General features: G+C 47.0%; 3 protein-coding genes across 3 annotated transcripts in view; 2 read left to right on the forward strand and 1 right to left on the reverse strand.

Moving 5' to 3' along the window:
- LOC130151244 (serine protease 55-like) overlaps nt 1-22,581 on the forward strand; it is a 230,975-nt gene that overhangs the window by 15,891 nt on the left and 192,503 nt on the right. The window lies entirely within an intron of this gene.
- On the forward strand, nt 10,057-13,065 carry LOC130151243 (antimicrobial peptide THP2-like). Its single transcript, XM_056343210.1, has 4 exons — nt 10,057-10,207; nt 11,282-11,360; nt 12,033-12,153; nt 12,834-13,065. Exons 2-4 carry the CDS (start codon nt 11,303-11,305, stop codon nt 12,847-12,849), a joined length of 195 nt encoding a protein of 64 aa, XP_056199185.1. The 5' UTR covers nt 10,057-10,207; nt 11,282-11,302; the 3' UTR covers nt 12,850-13,065.
- On the reverse strand, nt 18,500-20,489 carry LOC130151246 (ostricacin-2-like). The gene is made up of 2 exons (XM_056343213.1): nt 19,376-20,489; nt 18,500-18,630 (listed from the first exon to the last, which is right to left on the reverse strand). Exons 1-2 carry the CDS (start codon nt 19,431-19,433, stop codon nt 18,500-18,502), a joined length of 189 nt encoding a protein of 62 aa, XP_056199188.1. The 5' UTR covers nt 19,434-20,489.

Raw genomic sequence — 22,581 nt, forward strand, 5'->3', positions numbered from 1 at the left:
CGCCTGCAGGGCTCCGGAGCTGCGGAACTGCACCAGGGGTTTCTGCCCGGAGCTGCTGGTACACACGGCTGGGATGCGTATCCGGGCTCCGAGAGACAAGGACGAGCTCCTCTGCCCAGCGCAGTGTCTCTGGCTGCCCCGCGGCCGCAGCCCGGGCCTTCGTACCCACAGGGGCCGGGCCCGGGTGGGCTCCAGGGGTCCCTGCCCAGCCCCCCCGCCCCGCGGCGCGGTGACCGGCAGCGCGGGCTGCTGAGCCGGCCAGGCCCGGCGGCGCGGCGCGGCGCCGGCGGGACCCAGCGGCGTCTCACCGCGGCGCCGGTGACGGCAATCGGCCCCCTCGGCCCCCGCTCTACCGCCCCGGCCTCCGGGCCCGCGCCCGCCGCCAACCGCCACCCGCCCAGCGCAACGGCCGCGGCGGGCGCGCCCAGGGCGTTGCCAGGCGACGGCGGCGGGCGCGCGGCTCCGCGCATGCGCGGTGGCTCCGCTGCGGGCGGGCCGGGGCCGCGTGAGCCGGGGAGCGGGCCCGGGGCGGCGGCGCCGAGCGGGCGGGGCCCGGCCCCCAGCGACCCCGGCCCCCAGCGACCCCGGCCCCGAGCAGCGCGGCGCCGCCCGCCTCCGTGCGACGCGCCGGTGAGAAACGGGGCTCGTCCCCAGCGCCCCGGCTGCGGCGGCCTGCAGCCGCCCCGGCTCCTCAGCCAGAGCCGGGCTCGGGCCCGGGCCCCTCCCTGCCCCGCGGCGGCCCCGTGTCCGGGCCCCGCTCCCCAGAGCCCCTCGCTGGGCACCGGTGATCGGCGTTTGCCCAGCCCGGCACCGGGGTGCTGCCTCTGTCACCGAAACCGGGAATCAAAACCTCTTACCCCCACTGGAGCACTAAGCAGCCGGCACCCTTTTACTGCAGCACTGGGTGCTCGGCATCTCCACGCATCAAGCACACCTGTTCAGATGTTACCGTTACATTTATACACCAATTACAAGGTCGTACACTCCCAATTACAATGATTGGTTAGTAATCTACATATCTTTGTAATATTTGCAGTGTCATCCTTTTCTGTGTCTATGCTTGCGTAGGGGAAGGGTCTTCACCTGGGCAAGGGTCTTCTTGACCTGTGGGCGTGATTTTTAGTGCTATAGTGAAGGTAGTTCACTTCAGGACACCTTAAAAGTAAGTTTTGTTGCCAGCTTGGACAGCTGGATATCGGCCTTGCCAAGTTGCCTAATGACTCACCCTATACACAATCGAACCGGGGTGCTCTGGTTATGGTCTAGAGAATAAGGACTAAGGGTATTTATGGTCTATAGCACAGGGACTTCAAGGAACAGTCTGGGATAACAAGCAGCACGATTCATACGTCATTGGTTAATAAGCGTTAACATAATTCTAACATGGAGGTTGACGCCTTAAAATCAACATGCTCTTATAACTGTTACATAAACACAAAATACAGAAAGATTCAGTAAAATCTTAAGATAATCTGCAACACCTCCAACCCCGACTGGTGCCAGCTCCAGGTCCCTCACCCCAAAGTGCCCCCAGTCCTGAGCCCCCCCGGGCACCAGCACAGGTTCAGAGGCCATCCCCAGGGCTCCGAACATCCCCTGCCGCACACCAGCACCGAGGCCGGGACCCCGACCACAGAGTGGCGGGGGGCAGGGACCTGACCTGGCCTTGCCCAGCCTGCACGGGACCCAGGACCCCTCCCCAGACTGACCTTGGGTGAGGGACCGCCCTCAGTCCTGAACTAGTCAGGGACATTCCCCACTCCCTGCCACACGGCAGGAGGTCGCAGGCCACCTTTCCCAAGCCCAGCTCAGCCCAAAGCCAAGGACATCCCTGCCCTGTCCCCAGCCGGGCACCGGCGCAGCGATACCCCCTTCCCTGAGACACTGCCCTGCCGCGGACCCTCTGCCCCCCTGGACAAGATCAGCACCAGATCGGTGGTGTCCCGGACCAGGCCAGTGATGTTAACCAGCAACGGAGCACACCTCTCCCCAAAGCAGGACTGGACCGCGGTCCTCTGCCAAGCCTGTGCTGTCCCTCCAGGCCGGGTGGGATCCGACCATGCAGGGGCAGTACCCTGCCACCCTCTCCTGAGCTGGGGCTGGGTCCGGCTCCCCATCTTCCCCCAGGCTGGGGAAAACTGGGGCAGTAGCCACCATCTCCTCCCCCAGCTAAGAGTGAACCTCAACAAGGTGCCTGTGGACCCTGCCACCAACCCATGGGGTGCAACCACACCTCATTCATTAGCATCCACTCCCACCCCCGCAGGCACGTTTTCCCCTTCCTGGACCCAGAGCCTTGCCTTTAGGTCAGACTGATCCCAAGGAGCTCGCATGGGATCAGTGCCAATGCTGAAGTGGCTCCAGGCAGAAGGTGGCTGTCCTCATGGCCAAGCAAGGGTCCCCCACAGTCACCTCCAGATGATCTCCAGAGGTGCCCTCCAACCCCCATCGCTCTGGGATGCTGTGAGACACCAGGAGGGGGAGGCTGGGCTGGGCTGGGCGAGGGACTTCCTGGACTAAACGCTTCCAGGGATGGGGCATCCACAGCTTCTCTGGGCAACCTCTTCCCACGTCTCGCTGCCCTTGTAAAGAACTTCTTTGTTAGCACCAATCTAAACCGTCCCTCTTTGAGTTTAAAAACCGTTGCCCCTTGTGCTTGTTGCCATTGACCGCAACTCTTTGCGTGCAGCCGTCCAGCCAGTTCCTTATCCATCCACCAGTCCCGTCTCTCTCCAATTTAGAGACAAGGACGTTGTGTGGGGCCGTGCCAAAGGCCTTGCACAAGTCCAGAAAAATGACATCAGTTGCTCTTACCACCAACGCTGCCGCTCCATCGTAAAAGGCCACCGGGTTAGTCAGGCACAACTTGCCCTGGAGGAAGCCATGCTGGCTGCCTCTCCTCAGCTCCCAGTCTTCCATACGCCTTGACAAGCTTTCCAGGAGGATCTGGTCCATGGTCGGACCGGGCATAGAGGTGAGGGTGACTGGCTGCTAGTTCCCACGGTCGTCCCTTTGACCCTTTCTGAAAATGGGTGCAATGGTTCCCTCTTTCTGGTCACTGGGGACTTTGTCTGGCTGCCAGGACTTCCCAAAGATGATGGAAACTACATTTGCCAGTCGCCTTGGCACCCTGGGGCATGTGCCTTCAGGTCCCATGGTCTTGTGTATGTTCAGGTGCCTCAGATGGTCTCAGACCTGGTCTTCTCTGCATGGGTGGGACTGCTTTCCTCCAGCCATGGCCAGCCGGTGTCTGGTTTGAGGACGACACGCTCTTCCACACCATGGCGATGGAAGCTCGGGGAGCACTGGCAAGAAAAGCCACCATGACAGCTCCTCAGCATGGATGGCAATTGCGATGAGAAACGCCTGAGGCAAGTTGGCCGACCTCAGTGCCCAGTGCTCCAAGGGGCTGCAGGTAAGGTGTGAGGGGGGTAGAGAGAGGAATTGGGAGGCAGGGGGGTGGAGAGGGGGAGAGAGCATCCATTTTTGCTCATTTTCATTGTAAACGACTATTCTCCTTCTACTGTGCAGGTCAGCCCTTCACTCCTCGGGAGTTAGAACCTTGTATACACCAAAGTGGCCGCTGCTTTCCAGGGATATGTCGTCGACCATATTATTGGATTGGAACATGTCAAAATGGACAGTCCTGCTGCAGAAGGTATGTAGAAGTGCAGGGATCACTGTGGCAATGACTGATATCCTCCTTATAGAGAGCCCAGGCTGCCCAGAGCAGCTGTGGATGCCCCATCCCTGGCAGTGTTCAAGGCCAGGTTGGACGGCGCTTGAAGCAACCTGGTCTAGTGGAAGGTGTCCCTGCCCATGGCAGGGGGAGTGGAACTGTATGATCTTTAAGGTTCCTTCCAACCCAAACCGTTCTATGATTCTCTTTATCTTTTCTCCAGAGCACCATCTTAGAGGCACAGATCCTGACACCATCCTGTCTCACTTCACCAATGCCAAACCTGCTGGCATAGAGGTCCTCAGGGGGTGTCCACATCCCATGGTGGCCTCTGTTCTGCTGTCATGAAATAAAGAGAACATCACTGCAGAAAACCTACTGGTGGGTAACCTGAAACTCTCTCTTCTCCACTGTGCAGGGGGTGGAGGATGAAGACTGAATTCTCCTTGGAAATTCTTTCTGCTTGGAATGGCTGAATGACCCCTGAATCATCCTGATCCCATTGTTCCCAGTGGCACCAGCTCCTACTGCAACAAAAAGTTCTCAGAACCTTCCTTTCCAGTGAAACAAACATCAGTGTCTGCAAAAACGTCAATATGAATGAGGCAATACCATGGAAATTATTTCTTGCCCCCACTTAAATAAAGTCGGTTATAATGGCATTGGTATGGTTGAGCCTTGGGTGTTTTTTGCAGGGAAGGAGGGAATATTTCATAGAACTGCTCACACCTCATGCAGTAACACACAGGTGGGCTGGTGGCTTTTACAGCTTGACATTTCTCCACTCACACCCCACTGCACCCCCAGGGAAAAGGGAGGTCATTTCATTCCCTGTTTCCCAATGGCCATATTCTTGGAGCGCTCCTGCAGTGACCATGGTATCTTTGTCGAGGTGAAACCTAGCTTCTCTCTGTGATGATTTCATGGGTGCTTGTGTCCAGCAGGTACACATTCTAGTAGTTTCCAGGCTGCTTTTTGAAAGCAATATGGTATTTTTGACTGATATGCCAGTGACAGAATCTGTGCTTTCTATTGCTTTTTCCCTGCTGTCATGGCCTAGCAGTGTAGAAAATGCCAAGGTATCTCCAGATGCTTCCTTCAGAGGGCCTGGAAGCATCTGAGAAATTTCACTTCTGAGGAGACCTCATGCAAGGGAAAACCAGCAACATTTTGGGTAACATCAGACCCTTGACAGCAACACAAACCAGAAAAAAAGTACAAAGAAGGAACGAGAAAGGGACTAGCAAACACATATCCAAAAGTTATGGGTGTGCAACATAGTGATTTGGCCATTATCTCCTCTGAAGCAGTTGCTGAATGTGCACAGAACAGTACCCAGTCAAATACTTTACCAGACTGAGAAGGTTTTGACTCCTAATGGTTTGCTGGGTGGGTTTGGAGAGGTGCCAGTGTATGTGAAATAACCCTCTGAAGAGGAAATGCTGGCTTTGTTAGATACACACCTCCCATTTATGCTGTTCTGCAGAATGAGTGCTTATGGCTCTTCATCTTGCAGGAGACACTGTCGCACAACATCTCCTAATGCAATGTTTCTGGGTTTCTTGTATCCTGTTACTTTTGCGTTTATTCTAGTGCCCTTATTGTAAATGTTTGTACTTCAGTTAAAGATCTGTAGAACAATTTCTTTCCATTAACTATAAAGGAAGAGCAGTGAAAACAGCTTGGATTTTTATGCTTACCTTTAGGACACCTGAAGTTTGGTGAGATCGCTGCTGCCATTTGTCTCCAGAAATATGATTTGGTTTACAGAGATTCTTCAGGTTTTAGAAACTGTAGCCTACATGGCTTGTGCCAGGGAGCTTTGAACACACACTGCATGCCTGCCAGCCACAGTGCGGTCCTTAGACCAATTGGCTGGACTCTGCCCTGGTGCCCTGATACCTTCAATTAGCTGTCAAGTCAAAACCAAGATGGAGAGCAGGTTTGTTCACACACATGTTAATCTCATCATTTCTCCCTGGTTACTCAAGAAAATTACATAATCATTAAAGTCTTGAGCTTGATTAAATACTTTTTGTGTACTGTTTGAAGTTTATGACTGCATATCCGTTCATTATTGATTCAGATTATCTATATGTGGGTTCAAAACTTTATCTGTTAACTGCAATGTAATATGTGTCTTGCAAATTCACTTGTAGAATAACATCTAAATACTGGTTATCCTCCTTTTGGTAGATTGACTTTGTCAGTGCAACTGTTCCTAACAGCTTCTGCAGCTAATCTAGAGGAGTCTGAACTTCTGTACCATACACTCCATAGTGGCATCAAAATACTTTGATCTCCTGTGCATTGAGTATGCCCTATGGTTAGAATTCAGTTCAGTGCACATGAAGGAGGCTGAGGGGTGGTGTTACTGTACAGCTGAGGGGCAGGCTGTAGTTAGCTAAGCCACCAGCCACCACTGTTGGAGGTGACCTATCTCCTCTTTGGAGTGCACTAAAATATCTGCTATTTGGCAAGCTGCTAGAGCTTAGCCTTTTGTTGGTCCTGATGTTCTAGCTACACCTGCATACAATGGCTTCCAGATGCCCCGGGCCTTCAATACCACGAGCAAATCATCCTCCTGAGGTGAGGATGGAACAACAGACAGGTATTTCGTGTAGTATCATTTGAAACAGGGCTGACACCACCAAAAGACCTCCTTAATGTTTGCTGCTTTTTCTTTCACCAGAGAACTATTAGGAGCAGAGTTTGAGATTCTCCCTTTTGCTCCCAATTGCCTCATCTGCTGTGCTAGATATAGACTCCTAAGATGGAGGCAAGATCCTCCTTCATTTCTGGGAACTGATCTTTGCACAATTACCCAAATATCTTGATTTAGAAAGAGAGAAAGACATTTCTCCTCACGACACGCTGCAGCCTCATCAGGAAGACACTTCCCTTAATAGTGTATCCCATCTGCATCTGGCAGAGCAGTGCTTCAGGCTCCATCTATGAGTTCATGTGCCAGGGCTCTAAGCACTGTCTTATTACATAAAATGCTGACCCCACCATAATATTTGTTTTCTTCCAAAGAGGATTGGGTGATCTGGACCCGAAATGAGTGGGGGAGGGTGGCATTGTTAGTGGACTTCAACTTGAAGAAGTTGGAGTTAAGACGCTGTGGAGATAGAAACATAACTAGATCATATTCTGAACTTTGATGAAACAAGAAAACAGAAGAAAAAGTAAAAGGAAACTCTCCATAAAGACTCCCTTTCCCTCTGCACTGAAAATGGTGAGAAAGCAGATGACAGTTTGGGTAGAAAGAATTACCTAATATGAAGAGCCAAATTATTGTGAGGTGCTGCCCAGCTTAGCTGGGCTGGATCCCGTGCACTTTCTTACCCAGATGCACTGGGTGAAGGAACATGTAGCACTGCTGTGATCCTGGTGTAAGTCAGGTCTAGCAGCAAAAGGCACTGGAGAAACCTGCTGAGATTTTGAAGGGCAAAACATTGATATGTTCCTCCTGATGTATGAAACTGGCAGTCTCTTGCTTATAAGAACAGGAGCTGCAGGTGGGGATGGAAAGGTTATCCACCCTAAGAGCCACAAACCAACATCTTTGTAAGGCCTGCCTCACCACTCTGAGCTTTGGACAACCAAATGTGCTCCATCCCTCCTCTGTTTCTCCCTTCGTTATGTCCAGGCAGAGGTATTTTTATGGTAATGATGGGAGCAACCATGTAGAATTTATAATTAACCGTGTCAAGAATGCTCAACCTTAAAGTCACGTCCTTGATATTACTTGCACATAGGACCTTGGATGTGGTAAAAATTAACGATGCGTCTTTGTTTCCTTGAGGAATCAGGTTGAGTAACAGTAACAGTTGGCAGGCAAGGTAACCACAAACTCTTGGCAAGCTGTGAAGTAACTGCAGCTTCTGCAGTTTTATTCCATCCATTTTTTGCTTTATGGCCAGAAGTTCATAGACACACCAGAAATTCAACTATCGTTTTTCCTACTGCAGAAACAGTTCACTTACTTATAAAAATAGGTAGTAAATAAAAAAAACCTATCTCAATTACCAGGGTGTGTATTTAAGGGAAATAATTTTTAGTCATGTTTTCACATGCATATATATCTCTATGTGTGTCTGTACATGTATGCACATGTGTAAACTTCTGTATACTTAAGAAATTAGTATCAAAGTATTGAAAAAAATCACATCACTAGTAACTAAACCATAGAACCAATAAGCAATTAAAATATTTCAGCTTTGCTTTGATAATACATGATCCATAAGACATGATGTCATTCACAGAGATCTTGGTCAATTAGAAACACGAGTCATTCAAGACAGCAAATGTATCATAACTTATTATGTGTACTTCAGGTGTCATATTAAAATATTGCATGAACAATGTTTGTTGCCTGAGGTGAAATGTAAAATCAAATACGATTTGAAAAAGTATTTAGTTTTGGTGTCTTTGGATAGTTACTGGGTGTGTCAGCAAGGGACTTGGTGCAATGGAAGATCAGTATAAAGGAAAGGATCACTAGACCTTAGAGATTGTGCTGAGGCTCCTCGAAACTTCATCATATTGATTTATGAGTTTGGTTTGACTTGGATTTTGCTAGTGAATAAACCAAAAAACAATGTAAGTTGGAATGGGTGTTTGGAGACCGTCTGGTCTATCCACCCTTCCAGACAGAGCCAGTTCCAAAGATAGACCAGGTTGCCTAGAGCTTAGAGTTGAGTTTGAATATCTACGAGATTATCAAGATTCTATAAATTCTCTGGGGCCCCATTCCAGTGTTTGATGACCATCATTGTGAGAGGCTTTTTTTTCATTATATTTGGAAATTCTTTCACTGTAATTTGTGTCTGTTACCTCTCATCTTTCTACTGCGCATCTGAGAAGAGTGTGGCTCCATCTTCTCTATAGCTACCATTAGGTAGCTGTGAACTGCAGTTAGATGACCCTTTGCCGTGTCTTCTCCAAGCTGAACAAAGACAGGTACTTCAGCCTCTCCTCAAATGGATGATAACCCAGTCCAAACTCCTCAGGTTTCCAAAAGAAAGAAATGTTATGTACACTCTACAGGACCCTGAGGTTGTGTAGACCACACATTGGTTCATGCCCCACTAAGCAGCAGAGCACCTTTGAGTACCTTTGGAGTACCTTCAAAGCAAAACTTCTGGTTCACTTTCCTCTTAAGGAATCTAGTTTGCACACATGAAAAGCTCACTGCAAACTGAACCAGCATGAAGTCACGGGACCGTCAGGGGGTTACTTCAAAACTACACTAATGCAATTGTAGACTTCACTGTGGATACCACTCTGAAATGTCAGTGTTCACCTGTGGGCAAAAAGGCAAGGCAAATGGTAGGAACTGAAGTGGAGAAAGGAGCTGAAAACAAAAAAATAAATTTGATTAGGGACTACACTAATGCAAGATGTGTTTTGGACATTGCACACAATTCTAGCCAGCCCATTCCCAGAAGGCTGTAGTAGAACTGAAAAAAATAAGATGAATGTACAACAGGAATGATTCACTGAAATGGCTGGATCCATTTGAAGACTTCTCTGACAGATGTGGTTGACAGAATCCCTCTTTTTATTGAGGGGAAAATAGACAGACAAGGGGGAGTGTAAGAAAAGACCACAGCATCAGTAGTGATGTAGAAAGGGGGAAAAGGTGTATTTCTTTGCTGTTTCCCGTGACAGAAAAAGCAGAGATGATCAGCTAGCAGGCTGAGAGCAGATAAGCAGAAAATGAATGCTACCTAAGGCATAATAAGTTTGTGGAATTATCAACTGAAGGTCCTGTGGAGGCCAGAAGTACAAGAAGATCAGCCAGAGTCACAGAAGAATGCTCAGTCAGGAGCTCTGCAGCCTGAGGGTCCAGAGACAGCCTTTGGCACTGGATGTCCTAAACTGCTGTATTTTCCATCAGCTGGAAGGGCGTACAGGGGCATAACCATGATACACTTATCCTATTTCTGTACATTTTATGCTCTCTACTTAGACATCTTCAGTGGCCACTGGCTGCTAGGCCAATGGACATCTGGTTTAGTTTCTTACGTCCATTCTGTGTTCTTATATTCTGTATTTATAGAACAGAAAATAAAGTAACTGGGAGTGCAGGGAAGCACACAGACGTTTTGTATTGCAATGGATTATGTTAAGCAGGAACAGTTCAATGTATGTCCCAAGACATTTGTCACATACCACGGTGGTTTAACGTATCTTACACAAACTGGAGTGTCACAAGAGGTATTGCATGAGTAACCTAGGTTTTTCCAGAAGAAAAGCTTCAATAGGTTCAGAGAGAAACCCTGCTTTTTCACTGCAAAATGAAGAGCAACTTGATTCTTGTTGGATTAGAAGTCACCAAAAAAAAACCCCAAAACCGGGTGATTTTTTGATTGGCTCAACGTGTGCTGACAAGAGGAAGCAGTTGTCACTCCCCCTAAGAAACATATTATAAAAGAGGCTGTAAACCTTACAGCCAAAGCCTTCTGGAGGGAAGGGACCAAGAGCTGGTCTTGTTTGTCTTCTGGGCTTACCTGACACCTGGTAACTTCTCAGTTCTTTTCATTCTTTCTTTCAATGTCTGCTGTTGTCTTTTCCTCAAAACCTGCCCCCTCCACAAAACAACCCCCCAAACCTCTGCATTATTAACCTAAATTTTAGGTTACTAAAAAGGGTTAATCTAAGTTTTCCTGAAATTGCACGAGTTGAATAAGTAGTTCAAATATGTGCTAATACCTAGAATACTTTGATAAAAATACTCTGCTTACTAAGTCCTAGGGAAAAATCTGGCTGGGTCAGGTTACTTTAGAGGTCTGTGGTCCAGAGAAATTAGCAATGTCTTTGATGGAACGCAGTATGGTGTTTTATATCTGTGCCTCTACGTTAAGAACTTTATTTCATTTTCAGAATTATTAACTTTGCCTGCTTGTTTCTTCTGATATTTTCAAATACATAGAAATTTGTGTAAACTTTTAATACTAATTTCAAAGCTGATTTTGGCCATGCTGTACCATTCCATTTGCAGAAATATGACATCTCAGCACAACCTCATTTCCCTTCCTTGCTTAAGGGAAGATAATTTCTGATGGATCAGAAGATTCTCAAATGCCAAGATATATGACATTAAATACCACTTCTTTATCCATAAGCCCCTTTCTAGGCTATCTAATCCCGTTTTGCTGATATTATTTCAATTATGAACTCTTTCATTGAAGGCATTGCAAATTTCTGAAGTTTATAAGTTTGACTGTATATTCACCTTATTTTGCTTACTGTTGTTTATTTATTAGATAAAACATTTAACTAAAAATGAAATCATGATTGCAGTTTGGCTAAAGACTACTTGCAAAGTGTGAAAGAAATCTGAGTGATCAAACTATTAAAATAACTTAATGATCACATATCCTGAAAGCATGTTACCCTGTATAAATTAACTTTTTCCCAGAAATGCTGGCACAGCACCCATGATTTCATATGGATATTACTGGTTATTTTTGAAAGTTTGAAGAAAAGGGCAATAAAAATGCTATTTTGATTAACAAGCATTTGTACAGTTCAGAAGACTGTAGATCCCAGGGACTGTCTATCATACACCTTCCTTGGTCCTTTTCCCTACAGTGACACAGCAAATCTGCGGTCATGAAGATCCTTTACCTGCTCTTTTCTCTCCTCCTTTTGGCACTCCAGGTTTCTCCAGGTAAGATGGAAAATAGATGCTAGAAGGGGATTTTTGTGCACCTGAAGTAAACTTCCCAGCACATTTTAACCACTACTGGTTAAAATTGCTAGAAACCAAACAGGATTTAGTCAAACAGCTCATTGCCTGCTCCCCTATGAAAATGGTTTCAAGGGTGGAGAAATTACAGCTTCTGAAGAAAAGTGATTTTTCACTTCTTGTGTCTTCCTAAAAAGACTGTGCTAAACGCTCTGGTTTTAGATGCCTGAGATGGTGTCTGTGGTGGCCATGATCTTTGGATAACAGCACACTCAGCAGTGGATTGCAGATGAAAATGAAGCCTGGCCAACTCTTTTCAGATAGGAGCCAATATTAAAGCCTCTGGACCCATGACACTTTTCCATAAAGTAAAGGACAATGAGTCAGGAGGTTTCTATCATTCTCCATCTGGACTTGAAGGCTATACATTTAGATGCACTGTGAGCTAAGGATCCCATCTCTGCAAGGTGTAGACCTGCATTGTAATCTCGCCTCTTACATGGCCTTCCAATATGGCCAAATTTGGGCACCAGTCCTCAAGGCAAGTTAGTGGTAAAGGCAGCTCAAGGAATGGGAAGCCCTGCTGGCGTTAGGGCTGCATTGCCTTGCCTTGCAGAATGAGAGGGAAGGAATTTTTTTTTGTTATTGTTGCAGGTTTGTCTTCACCCCGGCGGGACATGCTTTTCTGTAGACATGGGTCCTGTCACTTTGGAAGATGTCCCTTCCATATGATTAAAGTTGGAAAATGCTTTGGGTTCCGCTCCTGCTGCAAATTGTGAGTTTGACATTCACCAAGGCTTGTCTGCAGTATGAGCAGACAAATCTACTTTGCCTGTGTCCTTAACCCCAAGGTGCTATTGAGATTGACTGGATATAAGGAAAAAACCTATTACACCATAAGGACAGTCAAATGTTGAAGCAGGTTGAGCTCCACTGTGCTTTTTCTCCTGATATGTGCACCACGATCTGCCCCAGCAAGAAAGGTAAAGCATGGTCGGAGATGTCAGCCTTGTGCTGTCCCAGCAACATTTGACCACTTTACAGTTCCTATGTCAGAGCAAAATAGCAGGGTTTGGTAGAAGTGGGTTGCTGTGCTCTATGGGGGGATTCCGTTATGCTGCAGAGTGCCATCAAATGTGTGCACAACATGTGACAGTGTTGTAAAAACAAATTATCATGTGAAAGGTAGCCTTCTATTTTCACTCAGGATTTCACTCACACATTCACCACAATATAAAAGGATATCAATTTAATTCCCTACTTTTCCTGAAGCAATAGGAAAACACTCTTCTTACTCACAGGTATGAGTGCACAGGGCTGTCCCAGCATGACTACTACACATAGGGTATTTTGAAAAGTATTTATACCCAAGAGGAAAATATGCATGGACTGAGAGTAAGTAGGGAGAGAATACAAGCAGAAAGAGAATCTGAATATTTTTTTTTCTTTGTGCAGGCCATGGCGTGTATAAAGACTTCATGGAGTGTCCATTCAAGAGCGATGAAAATTTCTCCTAACCCTAGGAATTTGCTTTGAATACCCTTACTGCTAAAACCACCACATCCTGCTACAAAGCCTCATGCATCTCTCATTTTTATTCCAAGAAGCTTTATGATGTAGAATAAATCTAAATATATTCTGCATTGCTTTCCCTCCTTTTAAATAAATTGTTCTTGCTTAGCATTCATATTGCTGAAACATGGGTGTTTGTTGCGTGGGCTGAAGGCAATGATCCTACCTGGGTTTTGACACACAAACCCCAGAGGGCAACAATTTACTGTGCCAGCTGCTCCTTAATTTGAGCGTTTCGGAGACTTATAGCTGTCCAGGGATAGACAGACAGGGACTGAAGACCTTACCCTCCAGTACCAAGAGACAGTTTGACTGAAAGGACTCAGTTTCCCTTGGTGGGATATGTTCAGATGCCAAAATCCTTTATTTCTTACTATGCAGAAATATTTTCTTGGAGAAAGAGAAATAGAAATAACTAGAAACCCAGACGCCTACCATCCATTAAAACATCAGCATGTGAAGACTGTGTTCTGGCTTCTGGAAGATACTCGTGAGCATCTCAGGAAGGATGTAAACCTATTTTCTTTTTTTTTATTAAAAATACTGCAACATTTTATAGCAGTTCTTTTCTCTCCAGAAGTTGTTTGTCCTGTAATTTCACAGCAACAGTTGTAAGTTTTGGTGGAATTTTCCAGCTGTCCCTCTGAGAAGGTGCATAAAAGACAATAGGTGGAGAACAGATTATACTGGTCTCTCTTCATTAGCTCCTCTCCCACTCCCTCCACCATATGGCACACTCCCTTCAGTTCTCTCTTGGGACACACACACTTCTGAAACATTCAAGAGGCGATTCTGTTTGCCTGCCTCTTGCAGTGTTATATGTCCTATGACTATTCTTTGCACTTCCTAGCAGGGAACAAATTTATCCTCAGGTATCCCACCTGACTTCTAATCCTCTGTGGCATGATTTCCTATACTCAAGTCATGGTGATAGTTAACATAACTCAAAATCTTTGGAAAATGCATGTTTGGAGGGCATCCATGCCTGGACAAGTTGTAGACACAGCCTAGTGCTAGAAGACTGTCTGGCCCTGTCATACAGTGGGACAGCTGTCAGGGCTTGCTCATACATCAAAGGGAGCTGAGAGGGTACTGATGGCTCTCAGAGGGAACGTATCCAGAGGAGGTATTCAGCATGGAACATGGCCATGCATTCAGACAAAATCTCGTGCTTCAGGACTCTTCTCAGTGCATTTACAGCAGCTAGATTCTGTCTGCCATCAAAAAGCAGTTCAGAACTGATTGGGCAGATTTTAGAAAAATGCCTCAAAATGTTTATTTCATCTTTTTTCTTCTTTGGTGTAGGCTGTAGACTTGCTTTCTATCTGACATGGCAAAGAGAAAAGTGAAGAGAATGCATAGGAGGCTTATAGTCAGAAGCAAGTCCAGCACTCTGTATCAAGACTGGGAAAAAGACACCATAACAGACACAAAGCAGTGAAAATCTGTGCCTAGAAAACATCAGGGTGTTTTCGGTTGTCAACATGACAGAAGTTATAAATTTTGCTGAGAAATGCAAACATACAAAGGAATTAGCTTACAGAGAACACAGTTGTTAACTATTACTTAACCAGCAGATAACCAGGTTTATTATATTATATTTACTTCTAGCTCAAATGCATTACGAAAATGTAACATCTAGCTTGCTGTCCCTTGTAGGATTTCCTACACTAAACAGTGTTCAATGGTGTTACTGAACTAGACACAGAAGGTCCTTAAAAGATCTGGTTTATGACAGTTAAAGTTACAGATTTTAACTTCTACAACCCTGTAATAGACTGGACTTGCAAGCGGTCTTGACTCTTCCACAGCAGCACATGGCAGAATATCACACAGAACTAGAAATGGCACTGCTGCCAATGTCCAAGCAACTGAAGCCATCCTCACCATTCTGTTGGTTCTCCTGACTCTATTGCTTGTGATGGGAGCCTAGCCACTGCTGTGTTTGTGGCCACACAGATGAAATCAGAGGAACTGAACCCCCTCAAATGTGTTGCACACGGTATATGTTGTGGTAGGTGTGGTATACATACTTCACAGGTCACATAATACTTGGTACTGAAACGCTTCTTGTCTCAGCCCCTCTTTCACCTCCTGCAGTTCTGCCTGAACTTGTCCAAATGCTTAATACTCCCTTGAGTGGTACCACTTGGCAATGTGACCTTTGATAGTCATGTCTGGGAATGAAGTGTGCACTGTGGAAGTGAAGGACAGGAAGTGTCGTTATTTCTCAACACAGCAGGTGTTTGTGGGTAGCTGGCCACCAGCTGTTGAGGTTTCTCTACAATTCAAAAACTGAAATTTCTTGATGATTTTCAAGCCTCCATCTTTACCTTGACAAAAATTCTGGCCTCAGGATACTGCTTGTTATGAGTGGCCAAATGTCACCCTTATTCTGGTCCTTGTCCTTGGCAGCCACAGGCACCAGCAGTAGCAGATACTTATGGAGGTCTGTGCTGGGCAGTATGTCCCTTGGGTGGGTACTGCCCTTCCTGGAGGTCCCAGACTCCTCATCATATTGCTCCATCACACTGTAACCCTCCTTGTTGCAGGCCCTGCTGGGAGCTATGCTGCTCCACACCCCATCCCACCACACAGCAGGGAGGGACCTGCCTTGCCCTCATCAGCACTTGAGCAGATGCCATGGCAACCCCCAAAGAGACCTTTGTAGAATTTAGAGGGAAATAGATCTCCCAGGCTGGCTGTCCAGTTGCCCCTCAAGGTTACATTTCAGAGGGGTCCCATGGATCAGATGGGTAGTCCTACAGGGAGTTAGCAGGGTGTCTTCTCCTCTCCATCCATCTGGAGACAACCTGAGTCTAGACTAGCTGCTCTCACCCTTCCTACAAAATGCCTCTATGATTGTGATCCACCTGTGAGTAAATGTGTGGGTGTATTCATGAACGTGTGTCTTCATAAGAAGTGACTCTGGTTGTTCTGGTGAAGGAATAGGCCACCTTCAGCCATCGTTGGCTTTCCAGCTGGGTATGCAGCACTTGGCAGAGATGCTGGGCTTCTGTTTGCTGGTATTTGTTTCCATCATGTTTCACTGGGTAACTTAATCCAGCTCTCACTTACTATGATGATGGCTCTATGCTCTTTATTTTTCCAAATCACACGACAACATTAAAAAAGTGTCTGCAGTTTTGACTCCAGGGATATAGCTTGGCAGCAAAACTCTACCAAGTGATGGAGTCATTGAACAGAAGGGTCAGAAAAGGTTTTCATTTTCTGCCTTACTCAAAAAGCAAACTCATATGTACCATCAGGAAGAAGAGCATGGAGGTACAGTTTTTGCCATCTCGACACAGCTGAACATCCCTCCTAGGGAAAGCCTCAAGCCTTCGGACCCTTGAGTCCAAGGGTCATCTCGCAGGAGACATACAGGGAATGTTCTGTGCTCACTGCAGAGAGGTTTAGCTGTCTGTTTTCAAAACCAGAATTTACATGGAGCTGTGTGTAACAGTGCTGCATGAGAAAGAGCTGTGATAAGCCGAACTCATCACTTGAGAGCAGCTTTTAAGGTCAATTTATTTCCCCTGGTCCTTGCTTGAGCTATTTGCTAGCTTTGACCCTGGCTGTACAATTTGCTGACCAGCCTTCCCAGTTTAAAACTGGAGCTGCCTCACTGCTACGAAGCCAGACTCCCCAGATGGAACCACCTGGCCTTGCTGCTACCTGACAAGTATTTTGGTCACATGCAGACCTGCACATAGACAATCACACATGTTCACCTGCAGCAGCAGCACAGCTTCGTGCGTTGGTTTGTAGAAGGGCTGAGGGCAGTGTCTGATGGCAGAGAGCGGCAAGGCTGGTCTCATAGTGTCCAGATGGGAAAAGAGGAGGAGGCATCCTGTTTCTTCCCTGGAAACCAGAAAACTTTAAGATATAGGTTATCCCCAGCAAGCTTGCAGGTGGCACCAAACTGTGTGCTGATATGTGGCTGACATGCCAGGGGTTGTGTTGCCACCCAAAGTGACCTCAACAGGCTAGCAAAATGGGCTGACAGGAACTGTTGATAGTTCAACACAGAGAAGTGCAGTGTCCTGTACCTGGGGAGGAACAGCCCCATGCACCAGTATATGCTGGGGCCACACAGCTGAGAAGCAGCTTTGCAGGAAGAAACTGGGGGTCCTGGTGGACACCAGGCTGAATATAAGCCAGCAATGGGCCTTTGTGGCAAAGGTTATCCCAAAAGAATCTTGGGCTGCCTTAGATCAACTATTGCCAGCAGGATGAGGGAGGTGATCCTTCCCATCTACTCAACGCTCCTGAGGTCACACCTGGAGGACTGTGTCCAGTTCTAGGCTCCCCAGTCCAAAATAGGCATGGATGTACTGGAAAGAGTCCAACAAAAGACTACCAAGATAATGAAGGAACTGGAGCACTTGTCCTACGAGAAAAGGCTGGGACTGTTCATTCTGGAGAAGAGAAGACTCTGGGGGGATCTTACCAATGTATATAAATACCTGAAGGGAGTGTGCAAAGAGGACAGAGCCAGGCTCTTTTTGGTGGTGCTCAGGGCCATGACCAGAGGCTGTGGGCACACACTGAAACACAGGAGTTTTCCCTCTGAACACTAGGAAATACTTTTTTACTGTGAGGGTGAACTGAGCACTGGCACAGGTTTCCCAGGTAAATTGTGGAGTCTCCATTTAAAAACCATCTGGACACAGGCCTCAACAACCAGCTCTGGATGGCCAACTTGAGCAGGGGGGGTTGAACCAGATGACCTCCAGAGGTCCATTCCAGCCTTAACCAGTCAGTGATTCTGTGATTCTGTGAAACTACATGTCTTTATTCAAGCTGGAAAAAGCAGACTCTACCCAAACAACACCCGGCCCATGATGGGATATCTCCAACCCATGAGCACCCAGCAGGAGCAGCACTTCCACTCCTGCTGTCACACCACCTTGGGATGGCGGAGGCAGGATGGGGAGAGGACATCACGGGATGGTTCCAGCAGCCAGAGGGGCAGGCAACCTGCTCAGAAAGTCCAGGGATTCATCACGGTTTCCTGCATAAGAAAAGCACAGTATATGGTCACCAGTATTTCTTTCTTACGTTCCCTCTTTGTCTACCTCCAGCCTCTCTGCCATTTCTAGTATAAGGACCTGTAGGAAATTACTGGGCAACCCCTCCTCCCAGTACTTATTGCAGATGACTTAGACATGTGCTTTCCTTAGTGATTGCAGTCTGGAATCCAAGGCTCTTTAGAAACCTCAAGGAGATGGTCCTGTGCCTCACACTACACAAAGATCAAACTTCAGTTTCCAACAGCATGGGAAAGTCTTCATGAAAGTCCCCAGTCCGGTCTCACGGGGCTGAGGGGGACTGGGAAGGTGCTGGCTGAATTTGGGCTTCTTCAGCCTGGCACAGGGCAGGCTCAAGCAGCTTTACCAATGAACTTTAAACTCTCCTCCCCTGGCCTTTGCCTCTCAGCATGGATGCAGGAGGGTGTTATCCAGCAGTACGGATACAAAGTGAACAGCGTATCTATTTCGGCCAAGCAAGCAGATGGACAATTCCTGAGTGTTTGACTTTAGAACTTACTTTTTACAGCAAACCATAAATGTTGAACACCTTCCAAAGATGTAATAAGGGTGATAGCAGGTCAAAAAACTACAGACTCCCCCTTCTTGCTTACATTGATCTTCATTTCCTGGATCCAGAGATGCATCTGTACAGTGTAACAGTTGAAAGGAAAAGGTAATTTGGGAGAATATTCTGTAAATTCAGAAGGGCTGGCACTCCACTAGGATTTCAACCCACCTTGTGGGCCAAGTATTAAAATGACCATAATTGCACCTTCAAGAGCAAGTTAACTGTTGAGAAGGACTATCAGCTAAAGCCCTGAGGCACAGGTACCCCTGGCCGTTTCTGGTACAAAGGGATATTTTCCAACCTCCCGCTGTCTCTGCAGAAGGACTGGCTCATCCATAAAGCTTTGGCTAGCTCAGCCAGCCTGGGGTAGAGGGCTTTGATATCACAGAATCACACACATCTAGGGGTCCTCCAAAGGTGCTAAGTATCTGTGATAAGACAATGGACTTCCCATTCATATTTTTGCCTGAGCGGGATTAGGCTGCATAGGCTGAGACTTCAGCGATTGCAATGGGAGCTCACCCTCCAGAGCAGCAGCTAAATGCCCAGTGTGGAGCCCAGAGCTCAACCCCTCCCTAACCCACAGAAGGAGTCAAGCTGTTATTCCTGGATGGCTCTCTCCACACCAGCCCCTCTGTTCTCAGAGGAAGGGGCACTGTGAGAGCATACTTTGGTGTGTCCCATTGCATAACTTCTTATGCTGGAGCAAAGCCACAAAACCATTTCTTCCTTTAAGCATCCCTAAAAAGTATGGTCGCTTCCTGCATGATGGAAAACCCGGCTGAGGGGGGTTCACACCTCACCCCATCTCCCCCTCTCACCTGCAGCACCCTGGACCAGCAGGATGAAGAAGGGGAAGAGTACATACAGGAGATTCATGGCTGACGCCTCTCACAGGTCTTCACCTTCAGGGGAGATACCAAAGCAACAAGGGCACTGGGGGACCCCAGGCAGTGTTGAAGCCTAGGCAGGGTGCTATACCAAACTGCAGATGTGTTATCCTGAACAAAAGAAGATGGTGTTGTCAGCTGCCTACTGACAAGAACAACAGCTACATATGCAGCTTCCTGAATAGCTTGCAAATGGTTCAGGAAGTTTCAGGCAATGCAGTACCTAAACACATATATTTCAGTCATCTTCCTTAAGCTTTCTCCCAAACACAGACTAAATCTTCAGTCTGGTGATCTGTGCTGTTTTAAGTAAAAAGGCAGCTGATGCTATTAAGAGAATGCAGTCAGAAAACTTAAGTACCTTGGGCCTTACACGTGGCACACTTGTCTCTAAAACAGACCTAAATATAAATACTATATAGTTTGTAAAAATATAAATAGGGAAACAGAATCAAAGGGAAATAATAGGTATGCTTTCCACTGTACTCATTAGATAAGGGTTACACTTAGTGTCTGTGCTCTCCTGCTTCTGCGTCCCCTTACCAAAGGCAAAGTAGAGAAGGTTTGCACACTTTGGAGATACTTGTGCCAATGGCCAATACAAGAGCAATAGTAAAGCTAAGTCATGAAATAATTCTGTGCAGCAGGTCCCCAGTTAGGAACAAGAAGAGAAAGAAATGTCTCAGTGTCCAAAGATCAGGAAAACACAACCTTTCGAGTTAACTGAAGGCTGAAAGAATGGAAACTGTACTGCTGAATGGAAAGTGGCTCCTCCAAGTTATAGAATTCCCACTATCCCAAACAGAAGACCCTGGTGTCCCTCTTCAAACACCACAGAAACTTTCCAATCTCTCCTGTGCCAGGTTTCCCCTGTTTCAGCAGATTCCAAGCTCTAATTGGAAAGGATTCGTATTTTCAATTTATATTTTTCTCTAGAAAGCTCAGATACATCATTATGTGAACAGATATAACCAACCGTTTAGATGGTTCCACTATGATGGAACTTCAACAGAGAGATTGAATGGTGGTCAGCCTGAAAGACAGCCCATAGTTACTTGCCTGACAAGGGAAGGTCTGGGTCTTCAGACCGCTACAAACGTGCCAGGGATCACTTGTACCCAGATGCCCTTGGGGTCAGGGAATACCACTTTGCCTGAAACACTCTGGTTTTATACCACTGCTGCTGGGTGAGACATGCTTATTCCCATGGCCACATCTCCCCTTGGCCAATCAGAAAGTGACCCATCTGCATGGGGAAGATGTGGTTGCCATCTTGAGGTTGTCCCTCCCTGTGGCAACGGGAGAGGCTGAGATGCCTCCCTGGGGCTGTTGCAAATTTCACCGTTATCCTCATGCAACACCTCTTGTGACACCCCACTGCACAGCAGGCACATGGGCTGTGGTGGCTTGGCGTGAACTGCCAGAACTTTGACAACAGCAGCCAGTCTCAATAAGGTTTCCCTCCTTTCCTCCTCCAATCTGACAAAATAATCAGTTAGCATGGAATGTGCAAGAACATAGAACTGTAGAGTGGTTTGGGTTGGAAGGGACCTTAAAGATCTTCTAGTTGCAACCATTTGCCATGGGCAGGGACACCTTCCACTAGACCAGGTTGCTCCAAGCCCCGTCCAACCTGGCCTTGAGCACTGCCAGGGATGGGGCACCCACAGCTTCTCTGGGCAACTTGTGCCAGTGCTCACCACTCTTACAGTGAAGAACCCTAATATCTAATCTAAACCTACCCTCTTTCAGCTTAAAGTCACTCCCCCTTGTCCTGTCACTACATGTCCTTGTGAAAAGTCCTTCTCCAGCTTTCTTGTTGGCCCCTTTAGGTACTGGGAGGTGCTCTAAGGCATCTACAGAGGCTTGTCTTCTCCAGGCTGAACAACCTCAAGTCTCTCACCCTGTCATCATAGCAGAGGTGCTCCAGCCCTCTGATCATCGTAACAGCTCTCTGGACTCAGTCCAACAGGTCTATGTCCTTTTTATGCTGGGGGCCCCAGAGCTGGACGCAGGGCGGCAGGGGAGTAGAAGGGGAGAATCACCTCCCTCAACTTGCTGGTCATGCTGCTGGTGACGCAGCCCAGGGTAGGGTTTGCTTTCTGGGATGCAAGTGCACATTGCGGGTCATGTTGAGCTTCTCACCAACCAACACCCCTAGTCTTTCTCCACAGGACTGCTCTCAATCCAGTCTCTGCCCAGCCTGTATATGTGCTTGGGATTGCCCCGACCCATGTGCAGGTCTTTGTACTTGGCCTTGCTGATCCTCATGAAGTTCACATGGGCCCACCTTCCAAGCCTGTCACAGTCCCTGTGGATGGCATCCCTTCTGTCCAGCTTATTGATCGCACCACACAGCTTGGTGTCATCAGCAAATTTGCTGAGGTGCACTTGATCTCACTGTCTATGTCACCAACAAAGATGCTAAACAGCACTGCCCCTGAGGAACACCACTCATCACTGGTGTCCACTTGGACATAAAATCTTTGCTGCAATAATTTGAGTGTGACCATCCAGCCAATTCCTTATCCACTGTGTGGTCCATCCATGAAATACATGTCTCTCTAGTTTAGAGACAAGGATGTCATGCAGAACAGTGTCAAATGCTTTGCACAAGTCCAGGTAGATGACAGCAGTTGCTCTTATCCACCAGTGTGGTAACGTCATCATAGAAGGCCACCAAATTTCTCTGGCACCATTCACCCTTAGTGAAACCGTGTTGGCTGTCACAAATCACCTCCTTATTTTCCATGTGCTTTAGCAAAGTTTTAAGGAGGATCTGCTCCATGTTCTTGCCAGGCACAGAGATGAGACTGCCTGCTAACATGAGGAACATTATAAACTTTGTTACCTTTCAAAATTATAAGAAAGGGTTTATCTCTGCTTATATTTGAAATGTCAACAAATGTTTTGGAAATAACATACTGATTGCTGCATGCATTTATGAGCTGATGCTCAAATGCACACATATATCAGCATCCACTTCACTGCTACCATGTAAGTCATGTCATATCATGGGTAACAGCAAGTATCATTTATCCATTGATATTACTCCTTTTGCAGCTGTTTATTCTCTAGCTCCACTATATTAAACTCATGGGTGGGTTACTTTCCACAACACCATCAGTCAATCAGTT

The sequence above is a fragment of the Falco biarmicus genome, chromosome 6 (genome assembly GCF_023638135.1).
Source record: "Falco biarmicus isolate bFalBia1 chromosome 6, bFalBia1.pri, whole genome shotgun sequence".
Lineage (NCBI taxonomy): Eukaryota > Metazoa > Chordata > Aves > Falconiformes > Falconidae > Falco > Falco biarmicus.

What these genes read in the sequence shown, in the direction of transcription:
- LOC130151243 (XM_056343210.1), top strand. Translation starts at nt 11,303, where the DNA reads ATGAAGATCCTTTACCTGCTCTTTTCTCTCCTCCTTTTGGCACTCCAG. An exon ending in GGCACTCCAGGTTTCTCCAG is followed by an intron (nt 11,361 to 12,032) that starts GTAAGATGGAAA and finishes TTATTGTTGCAG; the next exon opens with GTTTGTCTTCACCCCGGCGG.
- LOC130151246 (XM_056343213.1), bottom strand. Translation starts at nt 19,433, where the DNA reads ATGAATCTCCTGTATGTACTCTTCCCCTTCTTCATCCTGCTGGTCCAG. An exon ending in GCTGGTCCAGGGTGCTGCAG is followed by an intron (nt 18,631 to 19,375) that starts GTGAGAGGGGGA and finishes TACACTGTACAG; the next exon opens with ATGCATCTCTGGATCCAGGA.